This window comes from Lycorma delicatula, chromosome 4 (genome assembly GCF_047948215.1).
Source record: "Lycorma delicatula isolate Av1 chromosome 4, ASM4794821v1, whole genome shotgun sequence".
Classification (NCBI taxonomy): domain Eukaryota; kingdom Metazoa; phylum Arthropoda; class Insecta; order Hemiptera; family Fulgoridae; genus Lycorma; species Lycorma delicatula.
Genome location: NC_134458.1, coordinates 8,827,167 through 8,846,847, shown reverse-complemented (window position 1 = coordinate 8,846,847; position 19,681 = coordinate 8,827,167). Strand labels below are relative to the sequence as shown.

Here is a 19,681-nt window from a genome sequence, read left to right as displayed (position 1 = left end):
ATTAAGTACTGAATGTAGCTGCTGAATAAAGTTAATAATAATATCACTTAACTGTAAATTCACAAGTTGCTAATGTTACATGTACTAACTTTGTATCTGATGTGGTATACCCTTTATGATAATAGCGAGCAAGTTTTTTTTGTCAAGGTGGTAGAGGTCATGTGAAGATACATAGCCTACCAAACTTAAATTGGACCAGTGATTTTTTAAATCCAGTTAATTTTTTTATAACATAATCCAAATCCAATAATTATTGGATTAATTCAAATACATTAAGATTTGAACTTATATACATATTACTACTGTGTGTGTGTATATATATATATATATATTTATTTCCTCCTTACTGTTGAAAATTATTTGGAGGTTAAACTGCTGCACACATCTTGTTAGTTAACCTATTTGTTAGTTGGTTGCTAGTATCATATGTTTTTAGTAAGATTCATCCATTGCCACAATTACAGTATAGTCGTGATAATCCAAGTTTTTAATAACCAAACTGAACTTTTAGAAATTACAAATAAATACTGTTAACAAATCATCTTTTCAATATTGTTAAGTATATTTAATAGCTGTATTGTAGGACTGAATTTTGATTCCTAGTCTTTTTGCTTTGTAACCTACGTAAAATAGAATTTTATCTCAAGACTGACAGAATATCATGTTGTAAAATGGTGATTATTTCAGTGACTGTTCGTACATTACAGGAAATTAGTTAACTAACGGTTTTGAATACACTGACCCAGTGGAATATAAAAAAAAATTTGTACTATGGCATGCAGTCGGTGACATGAGTAATGATGCTCAATTATTTTTTACCATAACGGCGTTTTGTGAACAAAATTTAATTAATGTTTAGTCTTACATTTGCCTTTTGTGTGTTTTCTAGTTACTGTATTAGTGAATATAATAAATTAGATGTTTTTTTCCACATTGCAATTTAATGTAAAGTGAGCTAAAAGAGTAAACATGTTTTGTTGACACTAAGAGTAAAATTAGATAACTCAAATGCATAGATTGAGGTGAAAAACTTAAAGCTGTTGCCCACAATCTCAGAATAACCCATGTAATTGTACAGAACTGGTGGTATAATCAAAGAAAATTAAAATCATCCAGTTCAAAGAAGCAATTTTCAGAAGTGCTGTTGCATCCAGGTCGCATATGAGGGTAAGTGAGTGTGAAAAAACAAATAAGATGTTATATTTAGAACTTTTTTCTGTTGAAAAAACATTGCCAATTTCTAGACCAATATTATATTGGTCCAGAATTTTTATGTCCAATATGTTTGACAGACAAATATATTGGTTAGAAGGTGAAAAAAAATACGGCATCAGGCAGTTGCTTATTAGTGGTGAAAAAACATTCTTCTTTCAGTAAAAGTGCAGATTCATTTGTGACAAAATAAAAAAAAAAAAAATTGGTCAACAAAGAAGGGTATCCATTAGACCAAATTTACAATTGAGACTAGATACATTAGTATGCAAATTAATTCGAACTCAGGGAATTTTTTGTTTATTTTTATGTTGTGGCTATACTGCCCAACCACATCCGTTCTTTAAGTTGTCTGTATAACATGGAGGTTATTGTTCTTTGGTTATTTAACTCGATTTTGTTATAAATAGTGTTTTTTTGAAAGTTCATTTGATTTTTTATATTTACAGAATCATGTTTTCATATTTTTGCTTCTGTATGTTTTGATATATATTAATGAATATAACTCTAAGAAAGCATTTGAAAATTGTTTCTCTTTTTGATTATACCATTATAACACAACGACAAATAGCTTTTTGAGTTTGCTGTTGGACTAGGGATAATGAATGCTATTTTAAAACAATCTAAAGAAACTGATTCCTTTTCAACCAAAAGGAAAGGCAAATGTGGCTGTAAAAGAAAAACTACTCCAACTCAGGATCAGTTATTAGTTGGAAAAATAAATTGATCCAAAATTATCTGCTGTAGGCATAATCGAAAATTAGCAGCCAATGGAAAGATTTACATGTGACAACTATTAGATGCAAACTTCTTGCAGCTGAACAGAAAGCTCGTCAGCCAGCTAAAAAGTAGATTTTAACACCAGCAATGCACACAAAAAAAGGCTCTTGTTGGCCAAAGCACATAATAACTTGACCAAACAAGACTGGAAAAAATGCTGTGTTTTCTGATGAGTCACATTTTTATGTTCAGGGACAGAAGGATTCCATATGTTAGAAAAGCAACAGATGAAAATATACCACTGGCTCATATCCAACAATCAGTTAAACATCCCCAGAAAAAAATGTTTTGGGATTGATTCACATTTGAAGTTCATTAGTTCCAGAAGATGGTATGTTGAAAGTGATGAATATATCAAGATTCTGAAGGAAAGAATTGTGACACAAATTCCCATAAGGCAACCTAGTGTACCAAGATTTGGTGTCATGCTGTACTGCCAAAAAAATGGAAAAAGTTTTTGAAGAATGAAACATTAAGTGCTCCTGTGGCCAGCCAACTTCCCAAACTTAAACCTAATTAAAAATCTTCAAGCAGTAATAAAAAAAAACTCTCAAAAATGAACTCTACCACAAAAGTTGATCTCATTAAAACAGTAATATCGGCTTTGTCTCATAATGAAGAAATAAAAAAAATGTGTAGTACTCTTTTTGAACCGATGCCAAATCGTGTACATGAATTGATAAGAATAAAGGACATATTAATTACTAGATATTCACAAATTGAACACATGGTTTTATTCTAAATAAAACTACTTTTTATTAAATAATATTGTGTTTGGATTAATTTGCACAATACTATAATTTTGAGCTTCAGAATGCTTCCAAATTAGAGCTTAGCTCATACAAAAGAAACTTAGAGTGCCAAGATTTAAAAAAAATATAAAGAACAAATTATTGTTTTAACTTCCTCAAGTCTATCTGGGAATCGTAGATTATGGCTTCTTATATTGGGAAATTTTAAACGCGTAGGAGATTCAAAAACATTGCTCTATGAAGACTGCTGCCAGCTTCTCATCCAGTCATAAAAGTGCCTGGATGGATCAAAATATTTTTAAGACCTGGTTTTTTGATGAATTTGTGGTAGAAATCAAAAAAGTCTCTAAATGAAAGAAAACTATCTCAGAAGACATTTTTAATTGATAATTGCACCCAGATTAGGGGGTACTGTGCGGTGGTGACATTAAAGTGATATTTCTGCCACCAAATGTCACTAGTGTTAATTTAACTTGTGGACCAACAGATCATTGCAGCACTTATGAAGATCTACAAACAGATGATCCTTACATATATGCTGAAAGAAGAGAGTAAAATGCAAACAAATTAAACAGATTTTGAAAAAATGAATATATAAGGTGCCATTTATTGGACAGTGGATGGTTGGTGTGAAATTAAAATAGAAACCCTAAAAAAACCTATGGAAAACATTACTTCTTTTGAAGAAACAGATATGTTTCCCTGAAAGTTCTACAGATGACTTCTCTCTCTTAAAACAAAATCTCTTTAATACAAAAAATACCATGTCATGAAAACTCTACTGAAGAAGAAATTTAGAAACGACTAAATTCTGATGACAGAGAAGTTAAAGATGACACCAAAAAAATTGTGGATCACCAGGCAAAAGTGTCAGATAATGGGGAGAAAAATGAAAGGTGACTAACGATAAAAAGTAATGCATTTGGATGGACTCTGGTTTTTTTTAGAAAATGCATTACACAGTACAGTGGAATTATATTAGAACAGCCAAGTGATGCCAAGTTACATGTTATTTCTTAAAAAATGGAGTTATCATGCAGCAAAGAAAATAACAGTCTCAAAAATAAACTAATACAGTCTATTATTTTTGAAAAGCTAAGTACTTTTATGTTAATAGTTTTATTTATGAATCTTAGTTTAGCCTACTATTGTCTGATATATTAAAAATATCATTTTTAAAAAAATTAAGCCCACCTTTCATATATTGGTAACCTAATTTTATTTTTTTACATTTTCAATAGCCCGAGAAGCTTTTCTAACTTAATTCCAAGGAGCACACAATCAATATTAACTTGGATTAGTTAGATTGCTGTACCTTGCTGTGTCATCTTCATTACTGCTTTCCACATATCTAAGTAGTGTCTTCTTAATTAGTGTGGCAAGGATTTGAGATACATGTTTAGTGAATCCTTTTTAACTAATGACTACATCTTAATTCATTTGGGTGCCTTCTTGATGATTTAAAAAATGTATATAATGATAATATATAGTGGATTTTAAGAGGAATATGGGACCTTATTTACCCAATAGTCATTTGTCACTGGTTTACTTCCAGATTGAAACAGAGTTGAAACCCCTGTTTCTTTAACAATTAGAGCACTGATTTCGTCATTTGATGGGACAAGTCAACTACCGAGAAATGTGGATCACGTCATTTTACAGACTTTGTATTTTTCGTCACGTCAAAATACAGAATCCATTCAGTTCTAATACGTACTGGTAGTTTTTATTACCTAAATTTGCTGTTTGATTGAATTTTTGTAATATTGATTTTCTTTTTATACTTTCATTTTGAGTAATAACTGATATTGATGTTGTTATAGTGTTTGTTTAAATTGTGTGAATTAGTGCGTTACCGTGTTTGTTTACGTTTTGATATAAAAGTTACAATGGCTAATACTGCTTATGATAATACAATTTATATTTATATGTTCTTCAAAGTGATGATGAAGATATTCGTTGTTGATGATGTGGATTTTGTAAATGAAAACGGCAGTAATAGTACAGGTAAGAAAATATTTGTAAATAACTTAAATTAATTCTGTTTTTCATTTTGTTGCAAGTAAATTTTTCTTTTACATATTATTTCCTTTTAAATTGAATTATTATGTTTCAATTGCATTTTTTGTAAATAACATGTAAAAGCTTAGGCCCTCTTGTAAAAAAAAAAGCAGAACTATGTATGTATATATAAAAGAAAAAAATCGACATATGTTTTATTTGTTTTTCTACTTGTTTTTGTTACTTTTCTGTTCAGTAACATGCCAAACTGAGTATATAATAGTAGATAACCTACATTTATAAATGAATAGCCTGCATTTTTTTGCACTTTCCTATATCTATTTACTTAAATTTTTTCAAGTTTGTTTTTAGTAAGGCAACTTGTAATTAACAAATTATTACCCATTCATTTGAATTGTTTTATTTTCATTCATAAAAATATTATTGTCTTATTTTTGCACACTATTGCCAGAAAAATACTATAGTCCTCATTCATAAAGTATTATTACCTTATTTATGTTTATTTTTTATTTTTTTCACAGATTCTGAAGAAAGTGAAGTTAATCAGAACAGAACAAGTTGGAAGTGATGATGGTTGGACTACTGTAGATAAGATAACCTGATATTGATATTTTTTCTGGTGATTATGGAATGACTGATGTTCCTGAGTTGGACAGTGAGAGTTCTATTTTGGAATATTTTCATTATTATATTGATAATGATTTGCTTCATCTTTTGAAGCAACAAACTGACCTCTATGCGCAGCAGAAACTAAGGCAGTTAAAAGCTGCAGAAAAATTATCGCCTGGCTGTAGGATGAATAGATGGAAGACAGTCAATATAGCTGAAATAAATAAATTTTTATCTATAATATTGCACATGTCCTTCGATAGAAAGTCACTGATATCTGACTACTGGTCAAGAAATCCTGTGGTATCATGCAATTATTGCCCTAGTTTTTTGAGTAAGGACAGATTTTTATTGATTATGGGTAATTTTTACATAAATGATAGTAGTACTTTTGTGTCTAAAGGTGGGTGGGCCATGATCTTTTACATGAAATGCATCCATTACTTGATGGCTTACAGAAAAAATTTAAAAAGCTTACCTTCCCAGAGAAAAATTTTATCATAGATGAAGGGATGTGTAAGTTTTGCGGTAGGCTGTACTTTAAACAGTACATGCCCAGCAAATATGGCATCAAACTGTTTATGTTATCAGAATCTACTAGTGGTCATATTTGAAATTTTAAAGTGTACAGTGGACAAAGTAATATAGTTAATTTGACTAAAAATCTGCTTGGCTCTTTGGTAAATAATGGACGTACTTTATACACAGATAGATTTTACTCTAGCCCAGCATTAGCTTCAGAGCTAGAAAAGCTAAAAACTGGTTTAGTGGGCACAGCAACAAAAAATCGAAAAGGCATACCACTTGCTGTAAAGCAAAACACTAGGCTGCAACGTGGACAATAAGTGTTTTGTAGGAAAGACAATATTCTTTCATTACATTGGAAAGATAAGCGTGATGTGTTGATGATTTCTACGAGACATAAGGCTGATATGCTTACATACAAAGACAGGTTTGGAAGAGAGGTAACCAAACATGCTTTTGCAAGTAGCAATAATAAAAATAAGTTTGGGATTGATTTATCAGACCAGAGGATGTCATATGGGGCTTATGAACATAGTTCCGTCAAGTGGTGGCAGAAACTGGCCTTCCATATGATTCTAATGTCTTCAGCCAATTCTTTTATTTTACATAACCATGTAACTAAGAAAAAACTTACCACAAGCAAGTTCATGAAGAATTTGTGCTTGGAACTTGGTGTTTCCGAAGAAGAACCAAGTTGGCCAAGCACATCTGGAATTCAGCTGAGTAGACTTGCAACAGGAAAACGCTTTTTAGAAAAAATTCCTGTACTCCAGGAAAAAAAAGATGTCAGAATGTGCAAGGTCTGCTCTGAAAAGGGGACAAAAGGGTGTGGGAAGGCAATCAGATAAGACACATCATATCATTGCTGGAAATGTAAAGTGGCGTTATGCAAAGAGCCTCGTTTCAAACTGTTTTATTAAAAAAAAATTAATTGTATTTTTGTTTTCCAAATTAAGTTAGTATATTTTAGTGATAGTGTAGTTTTAAAATAAATAAATATATATTAGTGTTAGTGACAATGAAAGTGTAAAGAAAGTGAGTCGAGCTGCATGCTTAAACATTATTTTTTTTTGTACTAAAAAAAATGCTTTGGAAAATATGTATCTTTTTATTCATGATATTACAACTGTGTACTATATATACCATTTAAAAACTATAAGTTGTAAGGATTCCAGTCATGTGACTACCAATTATATATCTTTTTTAGATTTAATTTGACAAAATTTCAAATATTGACAAAAATGGCTAGTATTTTATAAATGAGCTCTTTTTTATGGTCTAGCACTCAATCAGGATCTCATTGATTCCCACTAAGAAGTGGCTGTCTCACCAAGTACTTCTGGACCAAATAGTTTGGATAAATAGACTAGATGAATATTTTGGTAAATTCAAATAGGATTACTGAGAGAGATATTACTTTGAACAGTTACAAAAATAGCCATGAATATATTTTTTAAATAAATTATTTTTTGTGTAATTATTCTTTTAATTTGTCTTGTTTAAATATTGTAAAGCTGATTGCAGGCCCTTTTCTGTATTGTAACATAGGATATCTAACCTTAAAAGTGTTTTTATACACTTCTTATCCAATTTTTAAACTTAAAATAATTCAATGGAGATTTGTCCAAGTAGTTTATAGTGTAGATGGGTTCTTCTATGCATAACAGTTCCAGGGGCTTTAGGAAACTTATACTCAAAAAAGATTAGAACTTCAGGCTCAGGGTATATATTTACTCTTTAATTTCTGGAGAAGCAGTGTTTGTTGCAGAATATGTTTGAGTCATGTATACATCTGATTAAACACAAAATTGATAAGTATTGTGCTGTTTTCGTTCTAGAAAAATAAAAATTGTCGCAATCTCCAGAGGGTTATGGTTTGGTTGTTTCATGCTGTGGGCAGTATCCACCCCCCTCCTTACTTTTCATCTCTTCCCTATTCTTGGATTCTGTTGGTGTTTTTTAAACTCTGCTAGGTTCATTCTGAGAATGCAGGGAGCTGCCAGAACTTTCTTTTGGTATGTGTAATGAGGAGGATTTAATATGCTGAAAATTTCTTCCGCACAAATCAGAATAAATTTACTCTTTAACAGATACCTGAGCTCACCATATTAACATATGATTTTGTAAAGCCAGTTGTTGTTTAAATATACTTAATAGCTGATGTTGGTTGTTCATTTGTGTTGTTATTATTGCCAGCAAATAGAATTACATATCCTTTGAAATAATTAATTTTCAAATATTTGAAATGTGCAGAAGTAGAGATTTTATTTTACATAAAAAAGTATTTCATAATTCAGATGTTTTGTTTAACAAAATTATTTATTGTGTAATGAGTAATAACTTAATTTTAAAATTAAGGATATTCATTTGGTAAAAATAATTATAAAATATACATTTGTAAAAAGCTTATTAAAAAATACTTTTAAAAGCTAAGTTTTGTTTAGTTCTGTGACTAATAAGGACCATTCTTAGTATTTTAAAGATATTTTTTATGAAAACTTGAATTTGTTGTATCCAAAAATTAAAAATCAAAAAAGCCTAATTACTTAAGAATTAAGATCACTTTTAAATACATCTGACAAACATTCAATTTTACTTTTTTTTTATTCCTGAAATTTTCATTGAACTGGTAAATTATCTAAATTGTTTCAGGGTAACAAGATCGTTAAATTAAGGTTTGAAAAATAATGCTTTTTCAAAAAAATAATTTATAGACTGTTGCGTAGAGTAGCCAGTAAAGGGTTAATTATCATAATCTAGTATTTTAGCTTTTCAAAATAAGGTTAGTAATATGCTTCATAGTTTGGACCTTTCATAGATTATAAATCATGTTCTTTACCAGTACTGCTACTCTGAATCAGTGGTTTTACTTATTTTGTAAATTAAAATTAAATTACTATTTTGCTTTTCTCAGACATTCTAAATTTTGTTTTGATTAGAATAACACTAATTTGAAAAACAGTTTCTATTTAGCTCTCAGAATATTTGTCCATTTTGTTAAAGAGATACATAATTTATCATCAACTTATTCATACTGTTTGTTTTTCTTAAAACAGATAACGGGTTGTCTTCTAACATTTTTTAAGTACTATTCTTTTTGGTTCTGTTCGTGTAATTCTTAAGATTATGTTCTCTAGATAGCAGAAAACTCTATTACAGTATTTTATTCTGTGGGTAATAGGAAACCCACTTTTTTCACGAGTTATCTCAGGTAATTGTGTCAGTTTGTTTGTGCAATCCCTAGATAGGAAACAAAGTCCTAGTAGAAAGCTTGTATGCACATCATCCTCATCAAATGCGACCAGGAAACTGCTACTTCACAGATTTTGTCTTCTCAAACTAAGCCATTATGAGGACTGATCCATTTCCCAAGGTATCTATCCAGTGAGCAAGGGATATTAGAAGATTGAATGAATCAACCTATTGGTTTGGGTGGGGGGGGGGAGCTCAGTAGATCAGGTTAATTTATTGTCTTACCCGGTAGCATTCTTTTGGTTGACTATAAAATGCCGGCTAAGTTCTGAATGAAGTTTTTTTAACAAACTTTTAGTTTCTATCCTTTAACTTTATTCTGGAAACCTAAAGAAAAAAATTAAGAACTAAAATCTAAAATGCAATCAGTTTTTTATTTGTACTGTCATTTTTTTTTAAAATTACATCATTCATTATATAAAATGAAAAGTTACTGTTTCAATTTTCAGTTCTTTATGAAGGATTTATTTGGGAAACAGTTTAACCAGTGTAGTAAAATGTTGTCTTTTTTCGTTTCTGTTTATTTTATAGTTATGCTGCTTGAATAATGTGTTTTATTAACACTTGTTACATTATCATATTCATGAAATATTTAAATACGTAGTAATAGCTGATTAGTTACTGAATAATTTGTCTGCTTAATTTTACTATATATTGAGCCTCTTTTTTTATTATATTGTGTACATATTTATTTATTTTCTTATTTTCCAGATTGAAAGTAGACTCGCTAGAAAAATGTGAACTTGTATTAAAGAAATTGTACGAAAAAGTTGAAAAAGGGGATAAGGTAAATGACCATTCTATTTTCTGCTTGTAATAGTGTTTTAGAAGTGAGTTGTATCTAATGTGTGACAGATTTATTTGTTTCTGCAGATTTGTAGTTTTCATTAGTTTCCATGTGGTGACAATGACCAAGAACAAGCGGTGTTAAGTACATTTATTATGATAGTGGTCCAGTCTGCAGACACCCAATTTACAACTTATAATGACCAACTTAAAATGACTAGAATAACTGATTAGTGGGTTTCAAAAAGGAAATGAGTTATTTATTGGTATCTGTTAGGATGTTCCTTTTTAATAGCACTATAATGAATAGTGTAGGTCAGAGGTTGGCTACCTTTTTGTCAGTAAGGGTGCAAAATAAATTTAAAAGTTATTGGTGGCACATGAAAAGTTATTGGGAGTGCCACACTATTATTACACAATAAGCAGATACATTTGCGTTTAAAGTCAATAAAACTAAATTGTTCTTCCCAGTCAACATTAAAACAATAAATTCTTTTTCTTTTGTAATTATTCATGATGGGTTATTTATAAAATCCATTTAACCAGTACGGTACGTATTTGATAGTGAAACGCGCGACTTCTTGCATGATATGGTTTTTAATAATATGCAAATAATTATACTTAGAATATGATAACATACTAACAAATTTATCAGAAGCGAGAATATTCTTACGCGCTAAGTAGCAAGTGTGTCAGTCTATGACCTTGATTGCTATTTGCTTACATTGAGCTTGCGCAATTATATTGTCTTATATACGTGCGATGCTGATACGGTTATTGGGCTTAGTTGGTGTGTAATATAGTGAGGGCATATAAAAATCTAATCAAGGGCGCCATGACACCTGGGGGTGCTGCGTTGCTGATCCCCTGGTGTAGGTTATTAATTTTCTTGTTTTAAAATTTGTCTCTTCTTTCCGACTGTATTAACCAACCAATCCTTCACCTTCTCTGTATTTTGTATCTAGATACATTATTTTTAACATGACTAAGGAGATTTTAGATTTTATAACTAATTATTTTCTTAAATTGCTTGACTTGCTTAGTTAGTTTTATCTCAGTATTTGTGATTTGGTGTGTTATTCATGTGAAATTATTTTACATTACTCTATTTTTGTCTTGATTATAATTACTTTTGTCAAATAAGTTACCTTGTAATTAGGATGTTTCCATTGGCATATAAGTTATTAGTAATATAATCGCAGAAAGAGTAAATCAATAACATTAAAAAAATGCATGAAAGGTGGTTCTTTAAGAAGATAGCACAAATTTTAAAAATTAAAAGTAAATGAAATAGATACAAAATGTAAATTATTAAATTCAACTGTAAATAAAAGAAGTAATAAATCGTACACCAGTGTAGCTGAAGTAATTAGCAACTCTTTGAATTCTCATATCAGAAGTAAAAGAAAACTTTATCACCACAGATACATTACAAGATTCATTTAGTTTGTATATTTTGCACCCAGTCAATTATTTCTGCAAAGATTGTGTCAGTAATTGAGGTGTTATTATAGCATCAGGATTGCGAAATTAAAATAACACTTTTTTGTCAGAAGTAGTAGTTTATGATGGAATCAGATTATACAACATTAAAATATCAAATAAAGCTGTGAGTGAAGGCAAGTTATGAGCTTGTTTGATATTCAGTGTTGATGAAATGGGCCTTGATTAGAAATGTATACCAGCGTAAATATTAATAGCAAAAAAAGAAAAAAAATTATGCCTAATTACAACACTATTAAAACCACATTACTTTGATTTGATGTTGTATATTACACTACAAAATTTGATTATTTGGTTTAAATACCTTCAATTTCATTTCATCTAAAGTTCAGTGGATTTTCCTGTGGTTTTTTTAAGAACTTGGACACAGTTTAATTTTCTTTTTTACAAGAAAGATTAGATTGATAAAATGTAAAAAAAAAGCTAGGAATATCCTTAAGGCCAGCTGATCTTCTGCAACAACATGACTACAGTACGAAGGGCTCAATTTATGGGTCCTAATTGGTGCTCTCTGTCAGCACCAATTACAGTAGGAGTCTACTGTATTAGTGGTGTTAGATACTATTTTATTTAACTTAAAAAAATATATATTTTATTGTGAGGATTCAGTAAATAGAACATTGTTAATTATTGTTATATTAATGTCTATAAGTATTATTAAAAAAAAAATATTTTAATTAAAAGAATCTTATTAAATATAGTGAAAATTTATTTTCAGCATTTATCCTGTAAACAGTATACAGTGTAAATGGGCCAAATATTCTTTTAAAATTATATTTATGCTATGTTCCAAGTAAAATATAGTGAAACTTCTATCAGCTGCTTCTTGAAAATGGCAATCTATATGATGAAAATTTTGGGGAAACAGAATGTACTACCCATGTACATGCAACTTCCTAAAAATTATAATTCTCCAGTAGGACCCTGACCATTTACAAATAGTGTAAATTTGCATCAAGGAACAACCAGTTTATTTCTTGATGTTAATAGTATTCATTTATTTGTAAAAATTTGAATAAAAATGTGTCCCATTTATGTTAAAATGAGACTAGTAGAATCGGTCTGGATACTGGTAATGCTATTGCAGTCAGCTACTGCTTCCTTTGTGGTCCAGAGACCCTTCTTCCAACTCTTAAATGCAGATTTTATAGATGTAGAAAATAGTACGATTTTTAGCTTGGTATACTCTAAATGTGAAGTTTAAAATAAAATTTTTCAAAGTTTGCAATTCCTCTTGTTTCTTGTTTAAGTAACAAGAGGATTTTTTTTCATCTCTTGTTACTAGATACCAGAGTATTACACCATTAGCAATTTTTCAACTTGTCAAAATTAGTAAAGATCAGTTAAATCTATTGACTCTAGCTTTAATAACTTTAGAAAGTCTATTGTACGTATTATATCGTGTACTTTTTATTTTTCAGGTATTTTTCCCAGAAAAGTGTAATATTCAGACTGGTGATTTAAATAAAAAACCAACTGATAAGTCTAATAAATCAGAAGCTTTGTCTGCAAATAAAGAGTGAGTTAACATATGATCTGATCATTCTGTTCATATAAATAATTAAAATTAGAGTTTTTGTTCTTTACTATGACCTCTGAGCACAGCATTTTATATTGGAAATATCTTAAGATTATATGGGTACGAGGGTCATTCAAATGTAGATGGGAATTTTGCTGTACAGACTGAGGAAGAGCAGTGAATGTGGTGGGGGGCTGCGGGTAGTTAGTAGGTTAGGTTATGTGTGGAGGGGACAATTGCCAGCCACATCTGCAGGTCATGTTCCCTCGTCAGTAGCAGAGTGTCTGAGCAGAAAATACTATCATCCGTTGTGTAATGAATTGTAATTAGATTTCTTGCCAACGAAGATGTCAAATCCTCTGAAATTTTGACTTGATCCAAGCACAGTTCAGATATTACCCTGTTAAAAACTCAAGTGTTTGGTTGGGACAAAAAATTTCAAAGTAGCCGCAATGCAGTGGAGAATGAATGTCGTCTGTGGACCAGTCTCGATGATGACAAAACATCCAGGTCGTTTATGACCTCATGGAAGGTGATCGTCACATAAACATCAGCTGAAATTGTATCAGAGGGGGGCATAAGTGTTGGAAGTGTACGTACAGTGTTGTCAGACACTTGTGTACAGCAAATTGTCGGTGTGGTGGGTTCTTCATCTTCTCACTGAAGCACAGAGAAATGTCCAAAAAGATATATCTGTCATCAGCTTCTGAATCACTCTAAGGAAGTAGGAGAGGCACTTTTGGACTGTGTTGTGACCTGTGACAAAATATGGGTCTACCACTATACCCTGGAAAGCAAGAGAATAATTATGGAGTGGTTGAAAAAGTTGGAATGGGGCACCCATCAAGGCCAAGAAATGCTTGTCAGCTGGAATAGTTTTGGGAAGGTGTGCTACTGATTTATTTCTTGCTCGAACAAAGGATGGTAAATGTGGCATACTACCAGTGCCTGTTGTTAGATGATATCAGGGCTGCTTATCACAAGAAATAATACCGGCAACTGATTTGCAACATCCTCCTCCATGACAATACATGACTGCATACAGCAGCTCAGACTAGCGAAAAACTTACTAAATTCATTGCATACCTCTTGCACATCCACCGTATAATTCAGACTTGTTACCTTGTGAATTCTACATGTTTAGTTTACTGATAGAAGCTTTAGGAAGGGAAAGATTCAAAGATGATGCAGTTGAGCATTATGTGCACAGTTGTTGGGGCAGCCACCTTGTTTTTTTTATGAGGATCAGGAAGCTACCTATCTGGTGGAGAAAATGTATTTATGTTGAAGAAACTATGTAGAAAAATACGTCATTTATTTGTAATTTTATTTAATATCAATAAAGCTATGTAAACAAATTCTGGTTTATATTTGAATGACCCTTGTATATCTGCATGATTAAAACTAATCTTGATTAATAACTATTTGGTAAAGAAGTATTAAATTTAAAAAAGTTAGGGGTTATACACTATGCTGCAGGAAGAGGTGAAAAATACAAATGTAAATTTCTTGCCACTTAATAATAATTACTGATAACTAACTTTCATATATCATTACATATTACATGTAGTATTTAGTACAGGGACTTTGTTAAGACTTGTAAGTTGTAATCAGAACCTACTTTATTACATAAATATTCCAAGTTGGCTGTTTATTCTTAATTTTTTTTACATGTTATGTAAAATTAGTCTGAATTGTTGATTTTAAGATATCTCTTCCTTTTAAGGAAGCAGTGATAACTTTACTTACAAAGACCAGTACAGATGTAAACATTTTCAAACTGTTTTTGATTATATGTAATTAAATACTTTTAATGCATTCTTTTATAATTACATACACCATAACTGTATTTTTCAGCTATAACTTTCAAAAGAGTCTGCATACTGACTACCATAATTTGAACAGCAGTAATTTTTTAATTTATGCCCCAGTGCGTACAGTAGCATGTTTTTGTTATATAATAAATAAATATATCTTTTATTCTGATCTGTACATAATAATATATAATGTGTAAGGATCAGTGTAGGTGTAGTACATCTCTTAAAAAAAAAAGAAGTTACGGTTAAAATTCCATCCGTTGAATAGTCTTTTGAACTGTAATGTTGATTTTTTAAGTTATTTAAATAAATAATTATCTTCAAATATAGGTAGAAATTGTGTTGTCTGTGAAGAGTATAGCAGTGAATGATTCAGAATTTTGAGGCAGATTATTAAACTGTAAGAAAGCCAAGGGACTGAAAGCAGTTTCCTATGGCACTCCGCTTCTATATCTTGAAGTAAGAATGACCTACATTTTACATATGTATTAGGATGGATAAAAAATTATTAAAGTTGGAATTTTTATAAAGTGCATGCAAAAATCATTGTCATTTTGGGTAAATGAATATAAAATAATTTTTGTCAAAAAAATATTATTAATATTTATAGCTTCCCTTCCCCCCTTAAAAGTGAACTTATTTTCTAAATGTTGTTCTCAAAAGGGAATCTAGGCCACTGGTGAAATCCAAAACTGAATTTATACATGAACGTATGTTGAATATGAAACAATAATATCTTTATGTTTGAAAATGGCACTGAACACATTCATTGCCACAGGGAAATTATCAGACTCTTCAAAATACCTAACTCGCCCATTTTTTTATTTTGATTTAATTATGAATGTAAACTACATTTACGAATAAAAGATAACATATTTTACATTTTTAGTGATAGTTTTTCAAAATCGCCTCTGACTTCTTTGGTTCAATGAATGCCATGTCCTATAACTAATGTTTTCACATTAGTTATAGGACCAGTGGACGCCTCTATGGCTCCGGCCTCGAGGTAATAAAATATTTACATGTGTTTTATTTTTTAGTGTGGGTTTATCTGTATTGATACAAATTTTGTAAATATATAGTAATGTTTTTTATTTATTTTACAAGGAAAACAGGCCTAAAATTAAGACATAAGAAACAAATGTTTTTCAGTTTTGTTTATTATAGATAAATCTAATGATTATGTAAGCAGATACAATAGCATGAAAATTAGTAATAATAATCAGTAATATAATTGAATTATTAGCAGTAACATTGAAAAAATTAAGATAGTGTGAACTAATTATACATATATCAACAAATCTTAACTAAAGCTAAAATAAGAAATTACACAAATTAAACATTTAAAAAATTAAAATGACATGAATGAAATATGCCATTATACATAATACTTTACATTTAAAAACTGATGCACAGAATGTAGAAAATGTTTTTTTTTTTTTAATTTTCATATCTAAAACTATTAAGAACTGAGTTTAGGCCTAACACTTCTACATGGTATGGTTCATAACATTCAAAACAGAAACCAGGAAGATCCAGGACATGTTAGAATAGAATAAAATATTGTACCTTTCTGCTTATCATATTTAGAACATTTATGGCATTTTTTCTGAAGTGTTGAGACCTTGTTTTTCACTATCTTCACATTTGCTAATGAAATGATTTCCTTGAACAATTGGACCAGGCACTTTCCTCCTGTGATGAACCTTCAGATAACAATTCCACTATTAGAGCCAATCTAAAATCATGAAAAGGAGTTTTGGTATTTTTGTACTTGCAATAAAGTTTGAAAGAATGTAGTAACATCTCAATGATATGAAAACCTAGTTTTTTATTGATAATATTCATCTGTCACATCTTCCATTTCATCGTTATTATCCCCCCTCCCCCAACAATAATCAGAATCATCATCCCCATCAAAATCATTGTCACTGCCATCACACTCAAAAATATCTTTTAGTTCATCATCTGCATAAATTGAACTGATTCAATTCTCTGTGGTTCTCTGTGGTTGATGATACATCATCAATAAATTTATTCATGAATTCTCCCCTGTTGGTTGCAAACACAACTGAAGTAGATATCTTGATCAGAAGTAGACATGTTGATGCAAGACTGCTTGAATTAGGTTTGAAATTAACAATGGGAACAATTTTACAGTTTCCAAGCTGTTTTCCAGTTGGACTAGAAAAACAGTTTGGGCCATTTGTAGTGCTATTAATTCCATGAATAAATGGCGGAAAGGTAATTTGTCATGTGTAATAAATAATAAGTCATTGCAATAAATGCCAAAGAGACAGTTCAAGAAGACAGACAACCCTGCTGATCTGGCCTGTATTGATAGTTGTTCCATCACAGCCTATAGGTTGAAGTGTAGCCATATCTATGCCATTTATATCCAAAAATGTCTGTATCTTGTCATGAATGACAATAGCAGTTCCATATTGAGAGGAGTTAGGCCCTATGTCCATACTTCCTGATTCTTAAATAAGAACTGTGTATTCTTTTATCCACACTTATGATATTGTTTTATCCTTGTTCCTTATTAATAACTACCATTGCTTTGTCTTTATGCCCATCAAAAAATAAAGCTTTCAGTAGGTTGCACTCTACTTCCTGTGTTTTTTTACTAGTGTTTTATATTTTTCTCTTCTTCTTATCTTACTTTTATCTATTATTAAATGTATATTCTCCTCTATGACAATCGCCCATCCACCAGCATAGAACTCGCAATCATTGCAGCTGTTCTATCTGATATCTTTCAGCAGTTAGTCACTTCAGCAACTGTAGGCAACAGGAGCTTCATTTGGCATGTTGATTTCAGCATATATATCTTTTCTAATATTTTCTTCTCAGATACTCCGATTGTCCAAGTTTCACTTCTATATAAAGCTACGCTCCAAACATATACTTTCAAAAAAACTTTCCTGACATTTAAATTAATTTTTGATGTAAACAAATTATATTTCTGACTGAAGGCTCGTTTCGCCTGTGCTATTCGGCATTTTATATCGCTCCTGCTTCGTCCATCTTTAGTAATTCTACTTCCCAAATAACAAAATTGTTCTACCTCCATAATTTTTTCTCCATTTTCAAATTCAGTGGTCCATCTTTGTTATTTCTACTACATTTCATTACTTTTGTTTTGTTCTTGTTTATTTTCATGCGATAGTTCTTGTGTAGGACTTCATCTATGCCATTCATTGTTTCTTCTAAATCCTTTTTACTCTCGGCTAGAATTACTATATCATCTGCAAATCGTAGCATCTTTATCTTTTCACCTTGTACTGTTACTCCGAATCTAAATTGTTCTTTAACATCATTAACTGCTAGTTCCATGCAAAGATTAAAAAGTAACGGAGATAGGGAACATCCTTGTCGGACTCCCTTTCTTATTACGGCTTCTTTCTTATGTTCAATTATTACTGTCGCTGTTTGGTTCCTGTACATGTTAGCAATTGTTCTTCTATCTCTGTATTTGAACCCTAATTTTTTTAAAATGCTGAACATTTTATTCCAGTCTACGTTATCGAATGGCTTTACCAGGTCTATAAATGCCAAGTATGTTGGTTTGTTTTTTTTTTAATCTTCTTTCTACTATTAATCTGAGGCTTAAAATTGCTTCCCTTGTCCCTATACTTTTCCTGAAACCAAATTGGTCTTCTCCTAACACTTCCACTCTCCTCTCAATTCTTCTGTATAGAATTCTAGTTAAGATTTTTGATGCATGACTAGTTAAACTAATTGTTCTGTATTCTTCACATTTATCTGCCCCTGCGTTCTTTGATATCATGAGTATCTTTTTGAAGTCTGACAGAACTTCCCCTTTTTCATAAATATTAAACACCAGTTTGTATAGTCTATCAATCGTTTCCTCACCTGCACTGCGCAGTAATTCTACAGGTATTCTGTCTATCCAGGAGCCTTTCTGCCATTCAAATCTTTTAATGCTCTCTTAAATTCAGATCTCAGTATTGTTTCTCCCATTTCATCCTCAATGTAATTTCTCTTTCCACTTCTGAACACTTTTCTTTAATCCACTCTTCTTTCGCTAGTTTGCACTTCCTGTTTATAGTATTTCTTAATTGTCGATAGTTCCTTTTACTTTCTTCATCACTAGCATTCTTATATTTTCTACGTTCATCCATCAGCTGCAATATATCGTCTGAAACCCAAGGTTTTCTACCAGTTCTCTTTGTTCTGCCGCAGTTCGCTTCTGCTGATTTAAGAATTTCCTTTTTAACATTCTCCCATTCTTCTTCTACATTTTCTACCTTATCTTTTTTACTCAGACCTCTTGTGATGTCCTCCTCAAAAATCTTCTTTACCTCCTCTTCCTCAAACTTCTCTAAATTCCACCGATTCATCTGACACCTTTTCTTCAGGTTTTTAAACTCCAATCTACATTTCATTATAACCAAATTATGGTCGCTATCATTGTCTGCTCCAGGGTAAGTTTTGCAGTCAACGAGTTGATTTTTAAATCTTTACTTAACCATGGTATAATCTATCTGATATCTTGCAGTATCGCCTGGCTTTTTACAAGTATATATTCTTCTATTATGATTTGATATTATAATTATAATGTTAGAATAAGCCATACTAGTCACTGCTGCAGCACATCTTAATCTCATTTTTATCTTTCCTTATGAGCCTTTTCTGCAGTTCACTCCACCCATTTTAATGCATCTTGACATTGATCTCTTAGAAAATTCCTCACTTTTCAGCACTTTATTTGTGCACACACATTTTGTGTAATCAAGACATTTGAGGCACAAACATCAAACAGTTTTTTTTTAGCTTTTGCAAGAAAACAGTTATTTCTTTACAAAGCTCCATACACACTTTTATGTTGAAAGTTTTTCCTACATTATTGTCTTCCTTATGGTACTTTATCAGTCTTT

General features: G+C 30.9%; 1 protein-coding gene across 3 annotated transcripts in view; it reads left to right on the top strand.

The window, feature by feature from the left end:
• LOC142323088 (uncharacterized) overlaps positions 1-19,681 on the top strand; it is a 162,982-nt gene that overhangs the window by 12,029 nt on the left and 131,272 nt on the right. For all 3 annotated transcript variants that reach the window (XM_075362262.1, XM_075362261.1, XM_075362260.1), the window contains exons 4-5: positions 9,864-9,939; positions 12,863-12,960. In XM_075362262.1, the coding sequence (XP_075218377.1) occupies positions 9,864-9,939; positions 12,863-12,960 (174 nt within the window). The remainder of the gene's footprint in view (positions 1-9,863; positions 9,940-12,862; positions 12,961-19,681) is intronic.